This window comes from Cynoglossus semilaevis, chromosome 11 (assembly GCF_000523025.1).
Source record: "Cynoglossus semilaevis isolate Cse_v1.0 chromosome 11, Cse_v1.0, whole genome shotgun sequence".
Classification (NCBI taxonomy): domain Eukaryota; kingdom Metazoa; phylum Chordata; class Actinopteri; order Pleuronectiformes; family Cynoglossidae; genus Cynoglossus; species Cynoglossus semilaevis.
This window is the reverse complement of record NC_024317.1, coordinates 8,554,768-8,565,704: the sequence shown is the minus strand read 5'-3', so window position 1 is coordinate 8,565,704 and position 10,937 is coordinate 8,554,768. Positions and strand designations below refer to the sequence as shown.

The 10,937-nt window shown below is 37.7% G+C and overlaps 2 protein-coding genes across 2 annotated transcripts in view; one reads left to right on the top strand and one right to left on the bottom strand.

The window, feature by feature from the left end:
• Positions 1-533: 533 nt before the first annotated feature.
• On the top strand, positions 534-9,262 carry r3hcc1 (R3H domain and coiled-coil containing 1). The gene is made up of 9 exons (XM_017036416.2): positions 534-569; positions 976-1,115; positions 1,619-1,756; positions 3,230-3,794; positions 4,192-4,367; positions 4,556-4,626; positions 4,718-4,813; positions 5,087-5,227; positions 7,665-9,262. The coding sequence occupies exons 1-8, from the start codon at positions 534-536 to the stop codon at positions 5,194-5,196; spliced, it is 1,332 nt and encodes a 443-aa protein (XP_016891905.1). The 3' UTR covers positions 5,197-5,227; positions 7,665-9,262.
• The window catches only part of loxl2a (lysyl oxidase-like 2a), a 28,749-nt gene continuing 24,268 nt past the window's right edge, over positions 6,457-10,937 (bottom strand). Inside the window, exons 12-14 of the mRNA XM_008320385.2 lie at positions 10,384-10,520; positions 9,946-10,057; positions 6,457-7,421 (exon numbers count right to left, since the gene is read on the bottom strand). Coding sequence (XP_008318607.1) covers positions 7,351-7,421; positions 9,946-10,057; positions 10,384-10,520 — 320 coding nt within the window. The 3' untranslated portion in view covers positions 6,457-7,350. The remainder of the gene's footprint in view (positions 7,422-9,945; positions 10,058-10,383; positions 10,521-10,937) is intronic.

The following is a 10,937-nucleotide window of genomic DNA, read 5'->3' as shown; positions in this document are numbered from 1 at the left end:
GTATAAATTCTCAATAAATTCTGTATTAGAGCTTTTGTCCAGTATCTATATATATATCTATATTTATATGACTCTCTGGAATAATCTGAAGACCTGGTTCTATGCGAGAAGACCAACATACCTGAGAAAGTTGAAAGGTTGATTTAGCAGATAATGACCTTAACTCTATATAAATATGGCTGCTGTCAAAATGGCCCAATACTCAGTGTCAAATTCATAATAAATGAGCAGAACTGGTATGATATTTTATGTATTCTTCTAAACGGTAAGCAATTTACCTTTGTACTATTTAGTCATTCATAAAAGAAAGACATAATTGTTATAAAGTTATGAAAGGACATTTGCAAAGACAGTTGAAGTCTATACTTAGTCTACACAGCCCTGTGTGCTATCTTTAAGTGTAAATATCTTTTAAGGATTGTTATGTTTTTGAAATTATACTTTCTGGTTACCAAGAATATATGGCTAGATCTACACTTTGGAAAGCGCTGTTGTTAGGACGTCGGGGCAGTGGGTGGCAGTATTTCAATAACATGGACTTACAAAGAGGAAGGGGAGGAAGGAAGCTCGTGGGATGGAATTTATGATTCTGCTAGCGTAAATGCTAATCTTCTTTTGAGAAGTTAAATTAAGAAGACGTCCTAAAGGGGTTAAAGTTTTCTGTCATTATACATGCAAGAAGTTTGACAAGCGACATCTAATAGGAAAGAATAGAAAAAGCTAAATAATGCTAACAACCGTATGACACCATAGCACGTTTGGTTGTGATAGCTGAGAACATTTAAAATTATAAGAACACAAATGGCGACTTGGCCATTGTATTGCTATATGTATTTAATTGTACTAAACATTACAGCCGTTGCGGTTTGTTAACGTTACAAAACACAATGAGTTTTGTGTGTTTAATGTTTATTTATTCTCAGACGTTAGTCATTTAGCGTAGTTAGGATTTCACCTCACTTCCAGATTATATAGTCAAGCACAGGACCACGACTCAGCTTCACCGTGGCGTTTCCCTGTTTTGACGGCACTTATCTCCCAAGGGAAGAGAATGAGTTTGTGCATCATGTACTGGATGAGCTGGAGACATACCAAAAGAAGAATTGGAGAGAGAGGTTAGACTGCTGTTGGTAATTAAGTCCAATCATTTCATAAAAATCGTATTAGTTTTTGCCCACATCTGCATGTTTATGTTATGTTTAACCCTGAATGATCCATGTAAAAGAGGACATGTCCCTTTTGTTAACTTTTCTCTGTATGTACACTTTTTGTGTGAGAGAATTCTCAAAACCTTTATATAAACAAAAAGAGAAACATTTGTATATGACAATGCTAATAATCCTTCATTTTCTCCTTAACTAACTCATGGTTAGTTAGGGGGTAAATTCAGTAATGTTTTAATGTTTTGTTGCTTTTCTTGGTTTTGTTACATTTAAGGAAGTTTAGCAACAAGCCCCAACAAATAGTTGACAAAACACTTTTTGAAATGTAAACCTTTATGCTTTAAGGTGCTTCTGTGCTGTGTTAATGTTGTTTTGATTGAAATTAGTTTCATGTTGGTGAAAAGAATACAATAAATGGTATATGGTTCCTCACTGCTGCCTTTGTCCTCCTCCAGTGTGCTCCTATTCCCATGCCTTCCGAGCAGACTGCGATACCTGATTCACAAGACCATAGAGGATGTTCCGGAACTTACTACCTTCTCAGTCGGAGAAAGCTGGCGGCGCAGGGTGGTGGTTTGCCACTCAGACCTCAGGTAAAGAGCTTTGTACACAAAAAGGATACATACATAGTGATGATAAAGACTGTTTGTGTTTTAGCTGTTTGTCTTTTGACAGCTCAGATCACAGATGATTGATTTGAAAAAAACAAAAACCAAAACAATAATAATCCAGTTATTGCTACACACAAAGTTATGCTAGCAACTTGCGATCATTATTTTTTAAATGATGAAAGGTAATTTTTTTCTTCTTTTTCATTTTCTTTCGGCTTTGTCCCTTTTTCAGGGGTTGCCACAGCGAATCATTGATTTCCATCTCTCCCTGTTCTCTGCATTTTCTACTCTCACTCCAACTACCTGCATGTCCTCCCTCACTGCATCCATATATCTCCTCTCTTTCTCCTACCTGGTAGCTCCATCTCCAACATTCTTCTACCAATGTATCCACTGTCCCTCCTCTGCACATGTCCAAACCCCCTCAATCTGGCTTCTCTAGCTTTTTCTCCAACCCTTCCTGTCTGTGTTGTCCCTCTAATGACTTCATTCCTGATCCTGTCCATTCTTGTCACTCCTAAAGAGAATCTTAGCATCTTTAACTCTGCCACCTCCAGCTCCGCCTCCTGTCTTCTGCCTTTTGCTACTGTCTCTAAACCATACATCATGGCTGTTACATAAATCATGCAATATACATATAATATACATAAATATAATATATATATAATATACATGCATAAATATAAACATAATATACATAAATCATACAACATAGCTGATGAAAGGTAATTAAGGTAATCTTTTGTTAATTTAGCATAAGAGGATATAAGCTGTCAATGAGATTTCACTAAAACTATCTTGATAGTATTCAAAATATTGTTGCACATGTTTTTCCTTTTGTATTTGTCTCCTATTGGCTGCTATTTTTTTTAATGATACGCATAGAGTTGGTTGGAATGAATGCTTTCCCTTCCTTTAATCACTGGCAATGTCTTTATGGCCAATAATTTCCTGAAATGATATCCTTCAGGCATGTGTCATCCTTTTTAATATTGTTTATGGCTGACAAAAGTCTGGCTTTGAGGTGTCTGTTTGGCAGGAATAGGATTTTTCTTGACTTTACAGCCCCTTCCTGTGCAGAACTGTCCGATGCTCAGGCCAAGTCATTCATTTTTATTTTGGTATTCCAAAGTTTCCAGACGCACATTTTCTAGATTTGTTTGATTTTTTTTTGTTCCTTTTCTACAAGTTTAGGTTTGAGTTCTCTATTAAACTATATTATTATATATTCACTTCAGTGGTGGACATTATAAATGTCTGCACAACTGATTTGTTTTCTTGCTACTTAGAAAAAAATATCACTCCTTTTACATTCCATCTGTCATAACAGTGTCAAAAATCTTATCCAGTAAGGCCTAGTAATGAAAAATGATTGCTGAGATTTGAAACAACATTCACACTTTCAACAACTCTTTCACTGTGGTAAAATGAACATGTGCTTATTGTTGCTTTTAGGAATGAACTCAAAGAAGACAGCGACCTGGAGAGCAACAACACCACGAGTGAAGATTCTCTTCGAACCAGGGAGCAGATTGACTATGTCACTAAACCTAAATCTTTAATTCCATCACGGAGCCGTGGACCTAAGAGGCCGGATAAACCTCTTTACATGCCACGAGCAGCTCGGGAGCGACTGTCACAACAACATTTAAAAGGACCTACACTTTGTGAAGAGTCGCCAATTTCTGCACCTAGTAACTGTAGCTGTGGCAGCAATACAGCTGACGCTTTTTGCCATAAAACTACAAAAAACATTCAAGAATCTGAACAGGAATCTTTATCCAGTGTAGTGGAAAATTCTGAAAACACTTCAGTCTGTTGTTCTGCAAAAGGGAAACAAAAGTTGTTGCCGGCAGAATATGAAGATAAACACGTGGTCTGGGACCAGACTGTGTCCGGCTTTTCTGACATGACGCTAGGGGATCCTGTGACCGAGGAAGAAGGTTGTGTTAGTGTGCCATACATTAATAGCTGTCAGACAGAAGACAAGAACACAGATGTGGACGAGGTCACTGAAGAAGTAAGTGACTTACTGCTCATTTTGAAGTAACGTAACGCAACCCATAACCCAGCGTAACATGGTTGAGCATCACTTAACGGTGAACATAACACCGAACGTAACGGAACGTCTTTTTAAAAGAAAAAAAACATTTCTGTGCCCTAAAAAGAGCAAACAATTAAGTATAGCAATAGCATAATAATATTAAGTATTAGCTCTATAAATAGGTATTAGGCAAGTCAATGTACTGTTAAAAGTATTGTGTAACTGAAGTGAAAATAAAAAAGAATAACATACTTTAGTCTTGACCGCCCTTATTTTAAGTGGTGTTCCATTAGTATTGCACATCTCTCATTCTGTTTTGTTTTGTTTCCCTTGAGGCTATATTTAAGTGATACATTTTTCTTTCTCTGTTCAGATCAAGGCTCACCTAAAAGACACGGTGTCCTTCTCCATTGAGCACGTCCACAAGGACTACTCTCTTTATGAGAATGTGTCCATCAACCCGGACGACTTTGGTCATGTGATAGAGATCTACGATTTTCCTTCCTTTTTTAAAACTGAAGACCTACTGGATGCTTTCAGTGACTTCAGGTGTGAGCGCAAAGATCAGTTCCTCTCCCAGTTCTGCCAATTCAACCTTTTAGTTGTAATGGTTTTTTCTATATTTAGGTTTTCCAGTGTATACATATATGTTGCCGATAATATTTGATTTAAGACAAGCCATTAACCTAGTAAAAGAACATACTCACTAACCATTACTGCACTGCTGTGTGCCATAGTGATGGTGGAATGAAGATCAAGTGGGTGGACAACACACATGCGTTAGGAGTTTTCTCCAGTGAATCAGCAGGTTGAACACCTTTGTATTTTAGTTAAGACTAACAAGTGATGAATTTGATTTATAAATATGCTAACATCAAGCATTGTCCATGTACCTTCAGCACTGAACGCCCTTTCCATCAGCCACCCACTGTTGAAGACACGAACACTGGCTGAAGGGAGCAAGAAGGCCAAAGGAAAAGCTGTCAGACGAGCAGGTAAACAAAGTTCTTTGTTTCTGGAACCTTGTATTTGCTAATGTACCAGCTAGATAATTATGGGATATTTGATGACTTTGTATAACCTTTTTTTAATTCTCCTGTCATTGCTCTTTTGTTTTATTTTGAATGCATCATTTTTTTCATGTGTTGCTTTCACCGTCTACTATTTATTTGATCTAAATGAATGATGAATGTTTTCTGAAATGCCAAATAGAGTTGTGCATCCTTCTGCATCCAAAAACCCAATTTTGTTTCTCTGCTGTGGTCCAGAATTCATCCAGCCAGTCAAGGAGCGTCCCAGGACAGACTCTGCTGTTGCCAGGCGGATGGTGACCAGAGCATTGGGGCTGCAGGGCCGAGGCAGAGCGCTGCGATTCTGAGGAGAGTGACCAATGCTGTTGGAATGTAGAGGTGAGCAGACTACTGTTACTGAAATCATCTCAGGAGATGATGAAAATCATTTTTTATATTTGTTGCACAAAAGCTAGTGCAACAGTGTTTTTCTGATGCAGTTGACAAAACATAGAGTTTAATTTTGCCCTCATGATATGAGAGCAGTTGTGCGTGTGTAGTAGCTCAGTCCTAAGGATTTTAGAAGAATCTGACTTAGGTCGTAGATTTCTAGAGGAATGTGGTCTTTCTTCTCTTAAAAGTTTTTACCAGACAAAAATGTTTTGCAACCATTTGTGTTGTTGTGCCGTCATCCTGAGCCTGTTGCAGATATTTTCTGCCAGAAGTTTGTGTATTGTCTGTGCTGCTATTTTGCGGTTTCTGTATGAACCTGGCGCATTTGTTGCCTTTTTATGTTGTAATTGTGTGTGTAAAGTGAGGGTAATTCCTGTGGCTGTCCCATCACTTCATCTCTGCATGTTAACAATTATTTGAATCAGGCATCATGTAAGTTAGTCTTATTTTTTTATTTCAATACTTTTAATGCTTTTCCACATTCATTTGCTCTCTCTCACACACACACACACACACACATCTGAACAAACAGCCAGCAAATAACAGTAATTGTTGAAAACAAAGGGAGTTTGCAACGTTAAAAAAAAAAGTAAATTATACAACATTTTCACACCCATTGAGGCTCCGACAGTACATCCACAACTTTATCATTGTCCCTGATGGTAATAATTTATCAAAAATGTAGAATAAGATGAGGAGACATGCATTTCTTGAAGATTAGTTATGTAACAACCAAGAAGAAAGATCTGTCAATAAATAAGACATTTTCACAAGTAAACTCAAGTATATCAATCATAAAACCCTGAAAACAAACACTGACCATCTCAGTCTGATAAAGACTTAAACAAAGAGTGTTACAAAAACTACATGAGCTATGTTTGTCGTCTTTTAAATTCAGCACCAGGGTGTTTTTGTTTACCTTTATTATATTATATGTTTTTGTTTACATGTCGTCACTAGTTATAGAACGTTATATACAGATGTTCTTTGTTTTGTCAGTTGTGTTATTGTCCTTTAAGAGTTTGGCTATAATAGCTGTGTTCAACACCTGGTCCCTGACTTCTACTGAAAGCATTTAATCATTTAATGTAGTAAGAGACAAGAGGATGTAAGTTGTAAAACCTGGTCAACTGATTTTCTAGGGGAAAACTATAGAGTGAAGTGATTGTTCTGAGGTTTAGCAGCAGCATCGGTCCAATATCAAGGTTAATAGTCTTTCTGACAATAATTGTGTTGGTTTGTTTGTTTTTTTTGTCTAGAAAGGAAATGCCTAGTACTAGTATTACTACTAGGTGTAGTGGTACACATTAAGTGATGCTTCATCTAAACTAATCTCGGGAACTGATCCAGGTCTCATTCACATAAAATAACATTTTTAAGAACCCTCCTTCACACACTGCTGTTAAAAAACACCTTTGGATCAGACACAGATATGTTATTATTATTATCTTTTCCAGCACCTTCAGCCCTACATTAATGGCAGCAGCTATTTATAAGGATGGCACACCTGTGGACGAACCTGGATCAGAGTCAAAATACTATTAAATATGTTGGTTATATTTGTAAGCATATGGTCCAGAACTTTTCCATATTTGATGCTGTTTTAAAGCAGTAGAAACTACTTCTGCAACTTTTTGCGGCATTTTCCTACAAGTATTCTTCATCTTGTTTGTTGCTGTCCTGATTATTCTTTGTCTGTGTCGGCCATGGGATAGAAATGGTAAAGGTTGATAAAACTTTTTCCTATTAGGTTGAACAAAACAAACATTTGTAGTTTACATGTTATCTCCAACAGGTTTAAGCACCAGGGTGAACTTAATTAAAACCTTACTTTGACGGACAACAGAAACTGATAGATAAGGACATTTTGCATTTTAGCTGAATGCGAGTAATAGTTTGAAGCAAAGCGATCTTTTCTCCCATTGAGTCATACATTTTAGTCCATTGTACCAGATGAGTTTGACGTCTGTCCAGCACTGCTACAAGGAAGTGGAGGTATACAGCGCCCTCTAGTGGTTGTCGAATATTAATATTGGCACGTTGCTTCCACTGTGTTGTCCACGTCGGCTCTACCTGTGTGAAAGCTGGTTGGTCAGCAGTCCAGGAAACGTGTGGTCTGCGTCAGAACTAAATGAACCACCTGTAAGGCGGGGAAGTGAGAGAGTGATGATTACATTTAATGTAGTCCAAGCACAGAACATGAATGTTTCTTATTTTCTTATTTAAACGTGTTTAGCCCCCCCCCCCCCCCCCCCCCCCCCCCCCCCCCCCCCCCCCCCCCCCCCCCCCCCCCCCCCCCCCCCCCCCCCCCCCCATTTTTTTTCGATGACAATTTCTAAAAAATATACGCCATTAACTACCTTTTTTGGTATATTTTCTACAGAACTCTCAAGCTGAAGACAATGGGCAACAATGGCCACAAAAGTCACTGTCTTCTGCCACAGGTCATCCACGGCTGCTCTGCTGAGGGACCTTCAGCATTAAGTGACTTTCAATGTTGACTTTTATTTTTGTTTTATTGTTTAGTTTGTATAGCCATCTACTTCCACCTAGTGAAAGGTTATTTAATGCTTCTGCATACGAATTAAGTGAAAAGTATTGATGTTGATTTAAATGGGTAATATCAAGAAACACGGGTCCATTAAATGTTACTTTTTAATTTGACAAAAAATAAATTTTTACATTAAAATAAGAAGAGCAGCTGTTGATTGAGTTTACATCTGCTGTGTAGTGTGCACTGTTGCACTTTGCCCCAGTGCCCAGGGTGCAGCCCTCTGAATGGGCTATAGCTACTGATACTTGATATAGTAGTATTTGTAATAATGAATAATATGGTATACTGCAGTATTCAAACAACTACAGGGAAGTGGGGAAGTGAATATATAAGCATGTTTCCTTGACTTGGAAATGTGTTTTAAAGTTCAACATCTCAAAGAAAGGTCTGTTTCCTGCTTCTGTCAATGTGGTATAATAAGCCTTTTATGATCTTTAGTTTTTTTTTAAATATCTTTATTATTGTTCAAGAAGATCTACAGTGTTCAGTTTTTTAATTTATTTTAATATTAATGTGTAAAACAAATGTTGGCATTTTTACCTTGGATTTCAAAATTCATCTTTGTGATGACATGTTGCTGAGAATATAACAATTACAGTTTTTAATATCAATTTGTAATAGGTTTGAATGTTTGAAAGGCACTTCAAGTTCAGTTTTGCCGTCCATTAACTCTAGTTAAGACAGTGTTCATAGCACCGTCTGGTGGTGAAATCGTTTTATTTTGGAGAAATCTTTTTTTTTTCTTATGAGCCAATGTAATACGAGTTTTATTATGTGGCTGCCTAAGCTTTTGTTTGAGGACATCAGTCCCATTTAATATTTCCAAGTGAATTTGCACAAAAAAACAACAGTTGAATGTGTTTGTTCTCTGTGCCAATAAAATGTGTATGTTTGAATCTGCAGTTTGACACCACTAAGGTTGTGACTGCAGACTGAAATGGATTAGTTTTAATAATAAGTAAATGTTTATTTTTTTTTATTAATCACAGTATTTAAATAATAGTTTATAATCATTATTGGGAATATCAAAAATAGAAAATCTTAAAATTAAGTCCTTTGTCCGGCCCAACATAATGGTCTGTTATTGAAACGTGTAGAAGTATTAAATCTCCAACAGGGGGTCTGCTTTGTATAACACAGTACTTGATAGAACTGCAGAATTGCTATTTAACTGAGCACCTTATCTATCATATCTTGGTTGAAAGTAGCACAAGTTCACAAAAGTATCAAAAACGGCATTGTTGTAACTCAGTATTTCATACAGTAGGTGTCAGTGTTGTAAAAAAAGGCTCAGCTGTACTAAAGTATTTATTATTGACGTCTGTACACCTGCTTTAAATGTAATTTTTTCTCCCAGCCACTAGTGGCCTCATACATGAGAAGTCAGATGTTTAATCAGACCAAATTAAACATGTTGTGTGAACAGAGCAGTCATTGTTGTCATGTGTCTAAGGAGAATGAGCAGATTGACTGTTGAGAGCTGACAGGAAGGCTACGGTTAGTACAGATAACTAACTAACTACTGTGGTGAACAGAATTAACGTCCCACAATGAGTGGCAGGATTCATTAGTTACCACATCAGACTCTCCAACTTCACATAAATGTGAGGCTGCAGTGGTCACAGGCAGACCAAAGTCAAACTGCTGAACTGTGGAAAAACAAAGCCTGCCCTGATGCTGTGCTGCTAATTTCTGCTGAGCAGGCAGATTGTCACAGTCCACTGTATTTTTGTGTGGAGCTGATCTGGCAGGTCATCTGTTACTGCAGCTACTGGTGGTTGACGCTTGTAGAAATCTTTATCCTGAATGGTCTGGCATGGGACCTTGATCCGCATGTAGTTTAAATTATTATTTTTTTTTTTTTTTCACATCATAAAGCAGAAATCATCTCAACACAAAACCCTTATTGCATTAATGTAAGTGTTTTAAACTGACAGTGGTTTGTTCTGTCTAACCTTAAAACATAACCGTTCCCATTGGTCTTTTAAAACTGTAATTAAACTAAAGTGGGACGTGGGCCCCACAGGGTTGGCACATGAATATAACAAAGCCAAGTACCGGACTGTGGCTAAAGTTCATTCATTTCATTGAATAAAATTCATTGTTTTACCTATGCGACAGTTGTACGTCCATATCCTTTGTCCATCGTAGCGCGAACGGCATTTCATCATGTTGTTGCTATAGTCCGATTCTGCAACCTCGTAATTTGGATTAATTACAACCTGTCAGAAGAGAAACAACAGGTCATTTTAAAATATTGAAACAGAATTAATAAACCAAGAGTCTTATTTTGAAAATGCTTCTGATCATGTTTAGTTGTAGAACTCATGGGAGGGGACCACACTCATCAGATTCATACATCTACAGTTTACATCAAACAGTTCTGTCTCTTTGAAAACCTCTGCTCAGATTCAACAGTTTATCTTCTTCGTGTCAAACAATAACCAGCTGAGAAACATGGAAAGTCTTTGTCCGGTTCTCGTGTCTGTGAACAGGCTGGAGATGAGAGGGTGTTTCCAACAGCAGATGTGTCTGTGTGGGACCTCACCTGGAAGATGTAGTCCCCGGGCTTCACGTCCGTGATGTCAATCCACTGGCAGTCAATGTCGTGTCTGTAGGTATCCCAGCAGCCAACTGTGATTCCCTGTGCGCCAAAGTTTGCGCACTCGTACCTTTTCTGGATACCTGTCAGACCGATTGAGATGGTAAAAGTAGTAAAAAGTCAGACTACACCGTGGTGCCACTGATGGCAGCGAGCATGCGCTCTTTACGAGTTAACCTTGAAAATACTGGACACCTTTCATCTAGAATTGAACCCAGATATTGTCGATTTAGTACAGTTGGAACTTCCTGACACAAACCTCCCAGCAACAGATGACTGTTTGGGACTTGAACCCAAGATTTTTTAGTACAGCATCTTAATGGTCCTTGTTGATCTGCCACACTCCTTAATTTATTACAAGGATTACATGCATGTTCAGGACCCCCAAAACACAAATAATGGCCTTTGACATGGTTGTTGTGTCGGTTGTAGTTGTGGGATTAGTGTAAAATGTCATTAAAAATGGAACACAGTAAATGATTGCAAATTATTTATCTGTA